The sequence below is a fragment of the Molossus molossus genome, unplaced genomic scaffold (assembly GCF_014108415.1).
Source record: "Molossus molossus isolate mMolMol1 unplaced genomic scaffold, mMolMol1.p scaffold_m16_p_8, whole genome shotgun sequence".
NCBI lineage: Eukaryota > Metazoa > Chordata > Mammalia > Chiroptera > Molossidae > Molossus > Molossus molossus.
In genome coordinates this window covers 5,711,185-5,726,749 of record NW_023425402.1, presented here as the reverse complement: position 1 = coordinate 5,726,749, position 15,565 = coordinate 5,711,185, and the positions used below count along the sequence as shown (strand labels likewise).

Here is a 15,565-nt window from a genome sequence, read left to right as displayed (position 1 = left end):
GGCCTCCCCGCGCCTGTTACCGCTTCCTCCTCAGAAGCCTGTTCCACAGATGCTGGGCCGAGGCGCAGCGTGGGTGGCCCGCGGCGGTGCCGGAGCTAACCCAGCCTGCCGAGCTACCCTCTGCGCACGCCAGGACCGCGAGGGTGCAGCCCACGCTGGAGGCCTTGCGGGCCGGCGCAGGGTCCTGCCGTGAGGAACGTGCCGCCAGTCGCCGCACGCCTGAGCGAAATGTTAGAGAGTGCCTTGCTCAATACCTGGGTTCCAACTAGAAGGGGAGCGAGGACGCCCGCAGGAGAACCTGAGCCTCAAGCGTGGGAGCATCGCGGCTCCGCCCCGGGGCACGCCGGGAAACCGCGCGCTCCGCCCCTCCCGCGCACTATTCTCCCCCTGCAGCGCAGCCCTCGGCTGCCCCCTGCCGCCGCGGGGTAGATCCTGCAAGCCGGGCCGTCCCCGCCTTCACGCCGCCGGATTGGCAGCTCCAGAAGTCACCGGGCCGTCTGCATTCCGCCACTGGATTGGCTGCGCTCCGCAGCTGAAGCTCCGCCCATTTCCCCGGGTCCTTTGATCACGCGCCTCCAGGCTCTTCCGGGGCCCGGGAGCCGACCGAGGGCGTTCCTGTCCCGGCTGCAGCTGCGGGAGGTAAGGCATGGCCGGGTTGGATGGGCTGCAGAGCGCTGGCACGGGTCCACGCCTCGGGATGCCGGGGTTACAGGATGCCGGGGCCCCTCTGCGCTCTCCCTGAGCCTCCCAGAGCCCTGGGAACCACCTCCCGCTTGCTGTTGCTAGTCCGCATCCTAGGAGCGGCCTGACACCCTCCCACCTCGACATGTATTCTCGACCATGGGACGGTGTGCGTGCGACTAAGCAAGCCCAGTGACCCCACGATCACCGGGACAGGTAGCTCACACCTTGCCCTCGGATGGAGACAGGTGAACCGGGGTCAGGGACCGAGGGCATCTTGTGTGCAGCCACCCATTTCCAGTCTCCTGGCATCGGTCTGACTCGCCTTCGCTGTCAGCTCAGGCCAGGAGAGTAGGGACCTGAGCGGAGCCCTGGGTGGGGTCAGAGGGAGGGGACTTCACCTCACAGATGCAGTCTTTCCCTAACCACTTGTGTCCACCCAGGCAGGAGACACAGAGGAGAGGATGTCCAGACCCTCCTCCCTGGAGGCACCTAGCCTGAAGTGTGGGGACTGGATCAGGACTGAGGCGGACTCCTTCAGATGCTCCTACCTCACCTCCTAGGCCATGGTGCAGGGCCCTCATATTTTTGCCCAATCTTCCCATTTTGCTGCACTGAATAGGTGCTGGCAGCCCAGTGCCCCAGGAGGTCGGGGCAGGAGCTGGGAACCTATATCTAACCTTTCCCCAGGAGTTGACATCTGCAAATGTTTGGGCAGCACCTGAGCTGGGCTCCACCCTGATTTGGGAGTAGGAGCTGGGCAGAACTCAGTCCCTGGGTTTGGGCCTCCCCTAGGTGCCCTTTACACCCAGGATTTGCTGAGAGTCATTGGAGGGTTAGGGTTAGGGGACCTGGAGGATTCCTGGTCTTGTCCCACTGCCTGACCTAAGTTTTTATATATCACCAGCTCTTGGAGGGGATCCATAGCCTGGATGTCACTCTGGGTGAAATTGATGACCTCCCTTCCTCCTCCCCAGGGAGCCCAGCTGGAGGCACCCTCCCAAGGCACTACTGCCCATGCTGACTACCCAGCCCTCCAGCTGCCGATGTCATGAGTAACACGACAGTGCCCAATGCCCCCCAGGCCAACAGCGACTCCATGGTGGGCTATGTGTTGGGGCCATTCTTCCTCATCACCCTGGTCGGGGTGGTGGTGGCTGTGGTAAGGAGTCCCCACATCCACCGTGTACACCCACTCCTTTGCTAAGCAGGGCTGGGTGGGCCTGGTCCAGTCTGCACACAGCATTTCAAGCTGTCCTGCGGCGAGGGGTGTGGAAGTGGGTGGCTATCCTGGGCTCCCAGCCTCCACAGTGCTGTGTCTCTGTTACAGATAATGTATGTCCAGAAGAAAAAGCGGTGAGTGTCCCTGCCCCCTAGCATTACCTCCCCCACATTCGGCTTAAATTTCTTATCATAGGATCTGAGTTCTCTGAATACATGTCAGATGCCCCTCAGCCATCCGATACAAGCCTGGAATCCCCTCCACCCATTGTTAGGTTTTTCTGCCCAGGCTCAGCTTACCCCCTGGGGAGAGGCCCCTAGTAGATCAGACATGTGTTGTTAGATTCTAGGGGAGTGGAGAAAGGGCAGTCAGATGTTTGAAGGGGGTGGGCCCCCTGAGCTGAGCCCCCTTCCCTGCTCCGCAGGGTAGACCGGCTTCGCCATCACCTGCTCCCAGTGTACAGCTACGACCCTGCTGAGGAGCTACATGAGGCTGAGCAGGAGCTACTCTCTGATGTGGGAGACACGAAGGTGAGCACTGGGACAGGAAATCAGCAGAGGGGGGAGTCTGCTTTGTTTTCACCCATACTCACCCCTGAAACTAGAGCCTGGTTCTACCCTCAGCCCTCCCCACCTGGGCTGTGACTAGCCAGGTCCCTCCTCCAAGGCTGTGCTGTGGACTCCCAGGGGCCAGAACCCAGCTGTGGTGGTCTCCCCCACAGGTGGTGCATGGCTGGCAGAGTGGCTACCAACACAAGCGGATGCCCTTGTTGGATGTTAAGACCTGACGCTTGCCCTGATCTTTAGAACCTTGGGGACCTGAAGTGTCCAGGCTTTGCTGCCTGTTGCTCCCCCTCCCCCCCATCCCAGCTCCATCATCTCACTGCCCAGTCAGCCCTTTGTGGGCTGAGCCTACTGTCCTCTAGGGCAGCTTTTCCCTTTTGGGGTGGCTGGGGGTGGGCAGAGCTCTGCCCCGTCTTTCTTTACCCTCCCTGACTTGGCTTTGACATTTTCCTTGGTGACTGGGCCTGATGTATAGTATTCAGTATATATATTTTGTAAATAAAATGTTTTGTGGTTAGGGGTGTGATTTCTTCAAGAGTGCCTTAAGTTACCTCCCCTGGAGCTGCTGTGTGCTTTTTCTCCCCCTGCCCCAGCCTCAAGAGCTGGGCAGGGCACCTCCAAGCACCCGCCCCCCATCCCTGCTCTCCACCTTGACCTGGTCCAGATACCCACCACACAGCAAGACTCCAGTCCAGAAAAGGATATTTTTTTATTCAAGTAACTGCAAATAGGAAACCAGAGGGGGGGGGGCCCAGGCTGGGACAAATAATGGCCACCTCCTCCCCAGGAGAACAGGGGGAGAAGGTGGCCCCACACTCTCCGACATCAACACAGGCGCCCCCCGCTGCTCACTCTGCTGCAGCATCCGAGGGGCAAGAGCCCCACCTTCCCTGGGACTGGGGCAGTCTATTCCCAGCCTGCTTTGCCCCTGGCCCCTTCCCAAGAGCATCTTGGAGGGGAGTGTGGGCAGAACAGGAGGCAGTGAGGGTGAACATTTGGCGCTGGTAGCAGCAGCAATGACAGATGTCTAAGAATGAAACGTTGAACAAAAAACAACAACACAACTGTCCAGAGGTAGTTTGTGAACAGAGGAAAGATGGAACCAGAACCTTGGGGGGTGGGGAGGAGCAGGGGGTGGGAGTGGGCAAGGCTAGCTCCTTGTTAGTGCCCCATACGAGGGAGGGGAGACTGGAGGCCTAGAGTGGAAGCAGATGGGGTGGGAGGCTCATGCCCCTCCTGCCTTCCTTCCTGTGTCCCAGGGTGGGGCTGTCCAAACTAGTGTAGAGACTGGGCAGGTGGGGAAGGAAGGAAAGTGGGTGTGAGCCCCACCTGGTGAGACACGAGTTGGTTGGGGCATCTTGGGAGTGAAGAGCCCTGTCCACAGCCACATGTGCTGCTGCTGCTGCTGCTGCCAGGACAGTGGAGTGGGCGTGTCAGAGTGAGATGGGGCCCGGCCCCTTTAAGGCCAGGGGAGCCCTCCCAGGCCCCCTAATGGGATGCCAGAGGTAAGAGTGGGGAAGGGGCCCCCAAGCCAGGAGCCCAGTCAGCATGTCCGCACCACGCAGAAGCAGGGCCGCAGCAGGTGCAGGGTGTGGCTACGTGGAAGTCAGCTTTGTCCGGGAGGGCAAGTGAGTGCATGTGGGTGGGTGAGGGGCTGCGGGGAACTGAGACCAAAGGAAAATTGCTCCCCACTCGGGCCACCAGGGCCTGGCTGGTGTGCTGTGTAGTGTGGCGGTGCAGGCGGGCGCAGGTGGGTGGCGGTGATGTGGGGCCTGGGGTAGGGGCCGGGGCAGTGGGAGCGGAGCTGTCCAGTCCCAAAAGGAAACTGCTCCTCGGTGAGGAAGCGGGTGGTGCCGTCACTGCTCCTCCTCTGAGGACTCCTGCGAGATGCCCTCTTCTTCCTCCTTCTCCTGTGGGGTGGGCAGGGCCATCAGCACCCGTGCCAGGCCTGGCCCTCCTCCTCCTCCACCCCCAGCTGTGGGGGAGGGAACACAGGCCTGCTGCCCCCACCCCTCCCTGGCTCTCCAGAAGATGGGATGAGTCAGGGCTGAGTGTGTGGGTGACTCAGCAACCTCCACAGCCCAGTTTCATTCATAAAAAAGGAAGAATTTAAAGGGAGGGGAAGAAAACCACACACATGCTGCTCTCACACAGAGCCATCCTCCCCTACCCCGGGGCCGGGCCTGGCGGGGGCCTGGGCAGAGCTCAGCGCAGCAGCTAGGAGGCTGGAGGAAGTGGAGCGAGGGAGGCAGCAGCCAGGGAGAGGAAACGGGAGGGGTGACTGGAGGGCGTCGGGAACCAGGTGGCCTTGGGTGCAGGGGCAGCTGCTGGGCTGTGGGGCAGTGGCCGAGGCCGCAGGCTGACCCCAGGCCAGGGTGGGGAGAGGAAGGGGAAGTGTGTGCCGCCGGGGCTCACTCACGGGGCGGGAATGTTGGGACACCACGGGCTGCGGCCCCCGTGCCAGGCACAAACTCCAAAACAACTTGTTTCCTGTTACTCACTCCTGGGGCCCGGCCAGCACCCCCAGCCCTCCTAACCACGGTGGCTCAGCTCGAGGAATGAATGCCTCAGGGAGTTCAGGGAGCAGGTTGGGGATAGGAAAGGGCAGAGAACGAAGGCTGGGACGGCTGACTGCAGGGGAGCCCCCTAGAGGCAGTCTCCTGACTCGCACACCTACTTCCTCTACTACCAGCTGTTTTGAGGGCCTGGAAATGAAGGTGACTTGGGATCGCGCCTCAGCTCCCACCTAAGCACAGACCCCTCCCAGGGCTGAGCTCTTTGCTTCTTGCTCCCATCCCAGGACCAGGGTCAAGACAAACCTCACCCCTTTCCCGTGTGATGTCCTTTCCCCATTACTGTAATGAGGGACAGACTAGAGGACCTGCAAGATACCCACTGGGAGCAGAGACACCCTCCACTAGTGCAGGGGGCAAGGGTCTGGTCTGTACCTGGGACCCCTCACTTCTCACGGCCATACGGCCCTTTAGAAGCCCTGGGCTAGGTGTGGGCCAGGGCGAGCTGTCCTTCCATGGGGGTGCACAGGATCAGGCAGGCCGTGCCCATTCTTAGCATCCAACCCGAAGTGCCAAGCTACCACCCCCTTCACCTACCAGTTTTTTGGGTCTGCCTCTTGGTTTCCTCCCTGGAGCTGTGGTGGTTTTCTAGATGGTCAGAGAAAAGAGCCACTAAATCACAAATGTCCTTGACAGTGCTCATCCAATGACGGCGAGAATCAGAGAGGGATGCAGCTGCCTACCTCTGCCAGGGCAGGCCAGGAATCACCCCAGCCGCAGGCCCACCCAAGTCCAGCTGGCGATGACTGGCCGCCACACTGCCCCCCTCAATACACACGCCCCCCACTCCCTCCTCCACCCATGACTCAGAGGATATGAGTCGTGTCTTAGAAAAAATAAAATAAAAAACAAAACAACTTCTCTGAAAGCCTGATGCCACCGGGAAGCTGGCCTTCCCTGCTTACCCCACCTCCTCAGTGTCCAGGGGACCCCGGGACAGAAGTAACATTTTCAGCACAGGGGCTGGCTGGGCTGTCCCTTCACTCTTCCCAACTCTCCCTTCTCCAGACCAGAATGCCGCAGGACTCCTGACTTAATTTCCCCACTGTCCCAGGCAGGACGACCAAGACCCCAGAAGTGAGACCTCAGTCATCAATCCCCTGCTTTCCCCAACGAGCAAAGCCCCACTGCCTGCCACCCACACACCAGGGCAGAGGGCGCAGGTCCCAGGTAAGCCAGCTCATTCCCACGCCTCCCTCTCTGTGCACCAGGATCGCCGCCCCCAGCCTCACCCGGGTCTTGGCAGCGCCCTTGTTTTTGCTCCCCTTTGGTCTGCCCCGAGGTCTTTTAGGTGTTGGCACTTCGCTGGGCTCCTTCTGCAAAGATAAAAGAGGCAATCAGACACAGATGCCACCTGTCCCACCCCTTCCAGAAGACAGAGCCCTCTGCCCCCCCCCCAACAACCCATCACCCCAACCCAGGAATACACAATGGCAGGGACAAGTCGTCACGATTTAGTTCTCAGTTTGACCATCTTTTGCAAACCCCCTTTCCCTTGTTTCCCTGTGACAGAAGACACCTAGGAAAGGTGTCATGGGGACAGACAGTTAAGACAATGCTGTCCCTGTCCCAGCTCTGCCACTGACTAGTCCTAAGACCTTGGGGAAGACACTCAATGCCCACACCTCCGTTTCCCCATCTGTACATGGTGACAAGACTTACCTCGCAGGGTGTAAACAAAATTAAGTGAAAAGTGTCTAGCTCTGGGCCAGTCAGTGCCCACCTGTTCGTATTGCATGCTGGACACTTCCCGAGATGCAGAGGAGTGGAAAGAATGCCTCCCCCTGGAGGGAGCCTCCAGCCTCCTATAACTGGCCCCCTTTAGGCTGCCTCCCAGGGAGAAGAAACCCCAGAGATCCCTGCCACTGTTGCCACTAAAACTTTAGTAAGTTGAAGACAATAAAAAGTTGCTGCATGATGCATAGAAGCTGGGCAGTAAAGGCCTATCAGATATGGTTTCCCGTGGGCTGTTATTAACCATGGTCCAGTAACCCAAACCCTTTCTGACCCCTGACCCCACGCCAGCTAACAGGCAGGTGGGGAGGCCCAGGGAACCAGATTGGAGGATGAGTCCCACCACAATGGGCTCTGAAAGAGGCAGCTGAACGCCACCTCCCAGACTCCTCATGACTCACGTCTCCTGAAGAGTCAGGACAGACCACTCTCTCCACTGATGGGGAAGCTGGGGGCTTGCCGTGTACAGAGCAAGGACTGACCTCGGTCTCCTCACTCCCAGAAGGGGAAGTAACTGCACCGCACCCACAGCTGCCCTCCAGGAGAGAAACCAAGATCTCCGCCACACAACAGATGGTCCCCAGCCTGATGGCCATGCTTCCTGGGGTGCCCCACAGTGCAAGGCTGCCTGGGTTCTGAGGGTCACTCTGCACCAACTCCCCACCATTTTCAACTTCGTAGGCTTCACTTTCTGTTTACAGGGCCAGCGAGCGCAAAGCCTAATCCAGGGACACTAGCAATGAGGCCCTGAACAAGTCCTGGTTACTGGCCTGGGATGAGGAAGTATAAAAACTGGCTGGAAGTATCCAGAAGTTTCTATGATAGTAATTGAACAGAGTAATACGTGAGATGAATCTCATGACTAAAAATCCTAGACTTCTACTGCTTTTAATGTTCGCAGAGTCTTTATCGCTCTAGAAACACACTGGTCCACGGTGACTGGAAATAAAGAGCAGCTGCAGGGCCAGGTGGGCTTGGACTTTCTGACGGGGTCAGTCCCCATCTCTCTCGGGGTCTCAGGAGGATCTGACAGGGTTGAGGAATGTAGGGTGTGGGGAGGACACATGCCGACAGAAACGATTCTGCACCCCTCCATTCCTGTTTTCGATTCCCTAGCCCAAAGGGGTAAACTGAGGCAAGGATTTGGACACCCACCTGACTCCCTACCAGCGCAGTCCCAGGACTCACCGGAGGCTGCTTTCGAGGCCTGCCCCGCCCTCGCTTCTCGGTGCCGTCCTTTTCCTGTTTGGAGGCCAAGGGCTGGCTGGACTTTGAGCTCGATTCGCTCATCTTCCCTTCTCTACAGAGCAGGTGGAGGAGGGATGGCTGGGATGCTGGAGGCAAGGAAAAGCTGTTTTAGACAAAATACTCCATTTCAGCCACCTCCTACCCCCTCTCCCGCACCCCTCCCACCCTCCAGTGCACTGAGGCCAAAGCGCCTGCTCCCAGGGGTGCCCAGAATTCCCACCCTGCTACCACAGGGTGGGGCTGGGCCGTTGGCCCTAATCAGCTCCTTATCTCTTGTTCAGAAGGCTTCTTTGTTGTCCTGCCACCTCACAGGGCCAGGGCACAGGCAGCCCAGACCTGGCTGTGGGTGAAGCTGCTCTGGGCTAAGGTACAGATGCAGTGGGGTCCTCAAACCAGTGGGGAATGAGAGGAATTCTCTCTAGCCAGCTCTGCCCTTTCACCGAGCCTGGGGAGCTCACCGGGAGCAAGGGAGGAAAGGTAAGCAGGAAAAACGAGCCCAGATATCTGGCAGCCCTGGGCTTCAATTCCCTGCACCTCGCTGACAAGGCTCAAGACAAACACTACAAGGACCAACCCGGACACTGCATACCAACCGCATGGCTAGGGTGGGTGCCCGGCCCCACCAGAGCCCCTCTGTTCTCTCCCAGGGTAAAGCGTGGGAGTCAAAGATGGGATCACAATTTGGGAAGAGGAAAAATGGCCGAACTGCAGTGGGTAAGGTGCGGGGAGGAAAAAGAGCCCAAATCTGAAAAGGTGAGTGGTGTCCTCTCTCCCCTCACCCCATCCTGCACACCTGGAGTCAGATGAGATCTTTCCCTCTGATACCTGCTGATAGGAGGGGACATCTCCGATGGGGATGAACCCTTGCAGCTGGCCCTCTAGAGTCCTGGTGGGACTGATCCTAAAAAGCTTCTTAGTCCTTTTCTAGCATGTTCCCTTCTTAGAAGCCTGTTTCAGTTTAATCAGCCCTACTATTTGAATTTACCTAAAACCTCCCCCCGGAACGACACCTACATCCTATAGTTAGGAGTCTCTTCCAGAGACTTAAAAAGGATGGTTGAGCCCTGGCCAGTTTGGCTCAGCGGTTAGAGCGTCGGCCTGCGGTCCGGAGAGACCCGGGTTCGGTTCCCGCTAAGGGCACGTGCTTCGGTTGCAGTTTGTCCCCGGCCCTGGTTGGTTGTGCGGGTGGCAGCCACTCGATGTGTCCCTTCACGTCGATGTTTCTCCCTCTGTCTCCCTTCCTCTCTCTCCCTCCCACTCTATCTGTACAAAAAATGGAAAAATATCCTCGAGTGAGGATTAAAAAAAAAAAGGATGGTTGAGGCCCTGGCTGGGTAGTTCAGCTGGTGAAAGTGTTGTCCTGGTACACCCATGTTGCAGGTTCCATCCCTGGTCAGGGCACATATTATAACCAATGAACGCTTAAGTGGAACAACAAATCAATGTTTCTCTCTTTCTCTTCCCCTCTCAATTCAATAAATATATTAAAACAAAACAAAATCTTCCCAGTTATTATCTCCAAGTTAGACAAGAAACTTGAATTAGGGAACCTACGGCTCCACACCTCCGCGTGGACCAGCTGCACTTGTAGAGGGTGGGCTGGGCCCAAATGGCTTCACTTCTGAAAGCCCCTCAGCCTGTAAAATGGGCATATAGGTAAGACATCTGTCTCAACTACCTCTCCAGCCTGCTCCAAAGGTCAAACCAAATCAGTTTTAAAATGCCTAAACAATGGGAAGTTTTCATTCAAAATGAGAACTAGAACATTTAAAAACGATTTCTTCCCCGTTTCATATTTTTCAGACCATTTCCAATTGTAACCCAAAGAGAGGGGAACATTTTTTTTTGCAAACTTGTGACTTATGGAGGGCCCAAGGCCTCCATCCTCAAAGCTTTTCAATGCTCCAGACGGCAGAGCTTTTTGGTATTTACTCTATTTTATAACATTTCAGACTTTAAGACCCTGGTGGCTGATGATTTATCCTGCTCCAACATTAGTGGCGGGGGCTGCTTTGTAATTACAAGCAGTGATTAGGATCTTCTATTACGCCAAAGGTTCTCTTTCAAACTAAACATCAAAATTAATCAGCTAAATGCATACTGACCTCATAAGAGGTCTGCTGGAGGCCCCCCTCAGAGAGGGGGTTCTAGTTGGGTGATGCTGGTCCCTGACCCCAGACAACCTGGGCCCCGCCTGCAGGGATCCTGGTGGGTCTTCCTTGAAGCTGCTGTTTCATGTGGTGCTTCCTCCTACCTCCTGCTTGCTGCTGGGGACCCCTTGAGTCCACACTCACCAACCTCAAATCCAGACCTCCATGAACTGAATGAAGAAGGCCTGAGGTACTCTCTGGTGAGCCCAACAAATGCTGTCTCTTCCACCTGTTTCTGAACATCAGAGAAGCCTGGCGTGGAGAAGCCATGTTTAGGGCCCAATCTTAATCCTTCAATTTATACACCGTGCACATAACGTGTGTTCCACAAATAGAGAATCTGCAGTAATGACTCTAGAAAATCATCATGGGACTACCTTGCTTTACCAAAAAAGTAGACCAGAGAGCCCTGATAAGTTGTTTAAAGTCACACAGCAAGTTGACGAACAGGATGGAGTAGGTTCCTGGCGATCCTCTAGCCCACCACTTTCCTTACCCGTCTGGAGGCGGTTAAGTCCCTGTGGCCCCTGATCCACACCCGGCCCTCGGGTGACTCTGCAAGTGTCTGCGCTTGGCCGTTGCAGGTCGACCGGCGGGACTAGGGGCCAGAACGCGCGGGGGGAGGGGCGCAGGCCGCTCTAGCAGGCGCGGGAAACCGGTGCACCCCGACCGCATGCACTGCCACGCGGGTGCACCCGGCCCCACTTCCTGCCAGAGGGGGCACCCAAGCCCGCCTTGGGGCAGGAAACCTGGCGCGCGCGGGCGAAGGGGAAAGGAAGAAAGCCACCTTCCTCCGCGCCCTCCTCGCAAAATAAAGCCCTAGGAAAATAAATTGAAACGGGGAGTCAAAGGGACTAGTTCCAACAGAGCCTAGCAAAGCAGAGAAACCAGTTTGTGGGGGTGGAGGGCAGGCCTGGCCCTGGGGGATGAAGAAGCGCGTGGGCCGGGCCAGAGGTGGGGTCGGGATGAAGCCCCAAACCCAGGCCCGCGCTTCGGCCTCATCTGCGAAGAGGGGCACCAGGTAAAGGCCGAGCGGGAGTAGGGCCGAATTGCGGGGTTCCTGCCCATCCCCCTCACTTCTTTCTAGAACTTCCCAAGGCTGCGGGGGACGGCCGGCTCCCCACTCTCCCGCTGCGCCGCAGCCTGTTCCTCTCCCCGCCCCCCTCACCCAGGGCCCGGCCCGGGCTTGGGCTCGGGCGGGAGCGGCGGGCGCGAGGTGCATCGGGATCCGCCGGGTGCACAACTCGCGCTCGCCGCAGCCGCGCGCCCCCTCCCCCACCGCGCGCCTTTCCCGGGTCCCCGCCCCCCGCAGAGCGCCCGCGGCGCGGGGGAAGGGGTGCGGACGCCCTCCCCACGCCTGCGGGCCCCGCCGTCCGCCCCCGCGCCGCGCGGCCCTCCTCCGCCCGCGGCTCGCGCAGTCCCGGCCTGGGAATAAAGCTGGAGGCGCGCGCTGCAGCCCCCGGCGGCTCGCGGGAGGGCAGGCGGGGGCGCGGGCGCCCCCCTCCGTCGCGGACCCCGGGGACGACTCACCGCGAGCTCGGCCGCCGGCCTGTGGTGCGCGCTCCGGGCTGCGAGGAGCGACGGTGCTGGGTGCTGAGGACCGGCCTGGCTTCGCCGCCGCCGCCGCTAGTAGCAAATGCGGATCTGAAACCGGGAGAGAGCAGAGGTTCTCAGAGAGCGCCGCCGCCGCGTGCTCGCCGCCCGGGCCCCCGCAGGGTATTTATGTGTCACATCCAAGCGGGGGGACAAAAATATCCCCCCTCCCCCGAAGGATGGCGAGGGGCAGGAAGCTAGGCACGGCCCGTGCGCGGCCTCAATAAATAAATAATTTAATTAAATGATAGATATAAAAAAAAAAGAAGCCACCGGAGGGGCCGCGAACTCACGCCTTCTTGGAGCCGCGCCAGCGCCAGAAATAGCCCGGGCTCGGAGTCCCAATTAGAGGAGCGCAGCCCCGGCTCAGGGGAGCTTAAAAAGAGCGACCCAGGGGCAGGGGGGACGGGCCCGCCCGCGCCAGCCGTGTCACTGAGGGGGCGGGGCCATGCAAATGAGCCCGGGGATTTAAAAGGGCGGCCGCCCGCCAGCCGCCCCGCGGGTGGGTGCTGACTTCGGGGAGGGGCAAGCAGTTGCCGGCGCCAGCGCCGGGGGCGGGCTGAGAAACCGAGGTGCCGGCCCACTCCCCACTGTGTCGGATCGGGAGACCTGGAAAGGGCACAGAGGGGTCGTCAAGGAGCTTCTCGCGGGGTTAGCGGGGGAGGGCGTCCTCACTGCCTGCAACCGGGGAGGGAGGGGGCAGTCTCCGGCGGAATCACCTCTAGGGGTCTTCGGGACTTAAAGGTCTGGCGTCCGCGGGGCGCGAAGATGTGGGCGGTGTTGGTGCCTGCGGGGTCCGCGCGGGCGGGAGGGGTGGAGAGAACCCCGCCGGCTGGGTAGTTCCGCGGCCTACCCGCCGTCCCCTTCGCCCTGATACGCGGCTGGTAGAGTTCCCTGGGCGGACAGGTGTCAGCATGTACATTTCAGTGCCAACCCGCGTGTGGCTAACCGGTCTTGTGAAATTCAAACATGAAACTTGTGAAATCAGTTTTAATTTATTAATGGCCGCGAGTGGACCTTAATCAAGGTGCATCCTTCAAGCAAAACAAACGACCGGCTGGATGCGAGTAAACCCGAAGGACGGTTCCTTCAGAGACGTGCTCTCCCACTTGGCGCCCTGGCCCCATGCGCTACGACTTTTTAAGAAACAGAAAAGCGTGAGCCAGTGACTGCCTGGAAGCACTTTGAGGGCAGGGGCTGAGCACGCAGGCGATGCCCGCCTGTGGCGCGGGCTCAACAAAGACTTGTTGCACGACCGAGAAGGAAGCCCAAGTGGGAAGATGGCGGGGAGGGCGGTGGGAGAAGAAAGGGCGCTTCTGGTGGCGCGCCCTGCAGGCCGGGCCAGGGCCCTCCAGAGCGCACCTCCCCGCCCTAGGTCCCCGAGGCAGCCTTCCACACCTCCCGTGATGCAGGGAACTGCGGTGCGGCCCAGTGACACACGGCTGTGACTCATGTTTTTCTTCCTCCCGGTCAGCGGGGCCCCGGCCCAGCCCCCTCCTCAAGGGGCAAGCCGGCGGTGGAGGGGGCACTCCAGGAAAACCCTGAGCACGGAGTGGAGGCGGGGTAGGCAACCGGAGGGGCCGGGCCTCCTACTTTCAAGAATGTTTCAGGAATGTTTCCGGTGGGGGTGGGGAGCCGAGGCGGGAGTGGGCCCAGCCCCCACCCGGGGCAGCACGTGCTTGGCCGGGTGGGGGCTGGGCACCCGGGCAGGAAGGCGCTGGGGGCCAATAGAACCGGTTCAAAGAAGAGGGCGCGGGGCTGGGGCCGGGGCCGCCCCGAGCTGGGGGTGGGCGGGGAGGCCGCCTTTCCGCGCGCCCCTTGCCCGCCCAGCGCCCAGGTGGAACGCAGCCCCTGAGAAGTCCCCAGGCTGCCCCTGGAGGGGAGAGGAAGTCACCGAAGGGCGGCCTGAGGGGAGAGGACGTTGGAGGGGATCGCCCAGGAGAGGCTGGGGGAGGGGTGGCCTGCCCCTTTGTCTGGAGCCGGGGGTGGGGGTGGGGCGGGGTGCAAGGCGCGCAGCTCCATCTTTGTGCCCTAAGTGCGGAGCGCGTGCTTAGTAGGCCGCTGGTAGAGTTGGCCGAATGGCATGGAGTTGTCAGCTCCGGAACCTTCGCAGCGTTGAATGCAAGAACGATCCTTCAACCCTCAGATTATAAGCCCCTATCAGCAACCTGGGACCCCACGTTTGGGCCTGGGATAGTCCTCACAGTGGCGTTCCCCTAGACACAGCCCACCCCAGGACCCCTAAACTTCTAGGCCAGGCCTCTGGGGCTGGTGGCCTGGGAGGCCTTGTGGGGCCTGTGGCAGCCCCTGCGGGTGGGGAAGAGAGAGGGACTTCCGCTTCCAGTGGGCTGTGGGAAAACTTGGCCAACTTTTTGGCCCATTTCTCACCGGCCGACTTGATCTTATTTTTTCCTCTTATTTTCCCCTCGTCCTGATTTCCTCACCAACTTGTTTTTTACCTTGTATTATGTGTATTTTTGTAAGCCACCTCAATCCCTCTCTGGAAGGAAGCAGATATAAATAAGTTTCTAGGTAAATATAGTATGTTGTTCTCCAGGATTACCCACACCCTTGGAATCCAAATAACTCTTGCCACTGACCCCCACCTCCATGCTTTCTGTATTGTAAATGTCCCAAAATCATCTTCTTTCCTCTTTTAATAAGTATTTATTAAGCAGAAGGGTGAGTGGCAGGGATTTTAAAAATGAATGAGACACAGTCCTTGCCCCAGTGAATTTTGTGTCTAGAGGAATCAGAACCAGGAACACACCAGAGTAACTGCCCTAGATGCCATGAGGCAGGAGGCATTTGTTCATTCATTCATGGATTCACTATTTACTGAGGGCCTACTGTGTACTAAGAAATGGTCCATGCTTTGGGGGTACAGTTAGTGAGCAAAGTAAAGTTCTCTGTGCTCTTGAAACAGACTCGGGGGTCAGGTGCTTAAAGAGAGATTTAGTAGGTGCTACAGGAGGAGATGAAGAAACTCCAGGTAGTCAAGAAAGTCTCCTAGAGAAGGTGGGCTGGAGCAGGCCTGGGTAGGTGGGGGGCCATGGGAAGCAGGCAGGGAAAGGGAGCTATTCTAGGCCAGGAACATTAACCTGATTGATCAAGGCCTGAGGGGCCCCAGGGGAATTGTTCCTATCAGAACCAGTCTTTGACACAGGAAACATTTTCTTACTATCAGAGTTGAATTATACAATTTCCATAAGGACAACTCAGTGAACTCAATGAGCCCAACAGACATATTCAGAAAATGGGGAGTTTGGGTCTACTTTACTTACTTATTTTGGTTATTCCCCAGCAGAGGATATTTTTTCCATTGATTTTTAGAGAAATTGGGAGAGAGGGAAGGGGAGAAAGAGAGCAAGAAACATCAATGTGAGAGAGACACATCGATTGGTTGCCTCATGCACGTCCCAACCAGGGCTGGGGTCCAGTCTGCAACCCCGGTACATGCCGTTGACTGGGAACCAAATCCGCAACCCTCTGGTGTGCAGGCCAACACTCTTAACCACTGAACCACGCTAGCCAGGGCTCAACTTTATTTTTCAGGACAGCTGAAGGTGAACTCACTTTTACCTGGGCTGTTGAAATTCTTCCTGCTGTACGTTAGTTCTTTCCCTGCCCTGCTAAATGGAGTAGCAGGAACCTCCCAGTCTCCCAGTCGTGGCTTGAAATGCAGAGGTTGCAGTAGGTTGGGGTGTCCCTGGGGATTCATATCTCACATCTCTCTAGTTATGTATTTACTGATCAGTTTACCTCTGGCTTTTGAGTCAACTGCAGCTCTTGGAAGAGCAG

The 15,565-nt window shown here is 58.3% G+C and overlaps 2 protein-coding genes across 8 annotated transcripts; one reads left to right on the top strand and one right to left on the bottom strand.

Annotated features, from left to right (window-relative positions):
• Positions 1 to 576: 576 nt before the first annotated feature.
• On the top strand, positions 577 to 2,965 carry SMIM29 (small integral membrane protein 29). 5 transcript variants are annotated; one of them, XM_036248788.1, is made up of 5 exons: positions 577 to 639; positions 1,659 to 1,843; positions 2,012 to 2,037; positions 2,328 to 2,433; positions 2,625 to 2,965. In XM_036248788.1, exons 2-5 carry the CDS (start codon positions 1,733 to 1,735, stop codon positions 2,688 to 2,690), a joined length of 309 nt encoding a protein of 102 aa, XP_036104681.1. In that variant the 5' UTR covers positions 577 to 639; positions 1,659 to 1,732; the 3' UTR covers positions 2,691 to 2,965. The 5 variants fall into 5 exon arrangements, with proteins under 5 accessions (XP_036104681.1, XP_036104683.1, XP_036104682.1 ...); XM_036248790.1 differs by lacking the exon at positions 577 to 639 and adding an exon at positions 650 to 897; XM_036248789.1 differs by lacking the exon at positions 577 to 639 and adding an exon at positions 650 to 897 and having other exon boundaries at positions 1,125 to 1,843.
• Positions 2,966 to 3,169: 204 nt separating this feature from the next.
• On the bottom strand, positions 3,170 to 12,172 carry HMGA1 (high mobility group AT-hook 1). 3 transcript variants are annotated; one of them, XM_036249406.1, is made up of 6 exons: positions 12,058 to 12,172; positions 11,702 to 11,815; positions 7,929 to 8,107; positions 6,272 to 6,355; positions 5,577 to 5,627; positions 3,170 to 4,376 (listed from the first exon to the last, which is right to left on the bottom strand). In XM_036249406.1, the coding sequence occupies exons 3-6, from the start codon at positions 8,061 to 8,063 to the stop codon at positions 4,323 to 4,325; spliced, it is 324 nt and encodes a 107-aa protein (XP_036105299.1). In that variant the 5' UTR covers positions 8,064 to 8,107; positions 11,702 to 11,815; positions 12,058 to 12,172; the 3' UTR covers positions 3,170 to 4,322. The 3 variants fall into 3 exon arrangements, with proteins under 3 accessions (XP_036105299.1, XP_036105301.1, XP_036105300.1); XM_036249408.1 differs by lacking the exon at positions 12,058 to 12,172 and having other exon boundaries at positions 7,962 to 8,107; positions 11,702 to 11,756; XM_036249407.1 differs by lacking the exons at positions 11,702 to 11,815; positions 12,058 to 12,172 and adding an exon at positions 10,127 to 10,394.
• Positions 12,173 to 15,565: the final 3,393 nt, after the last annotated feature.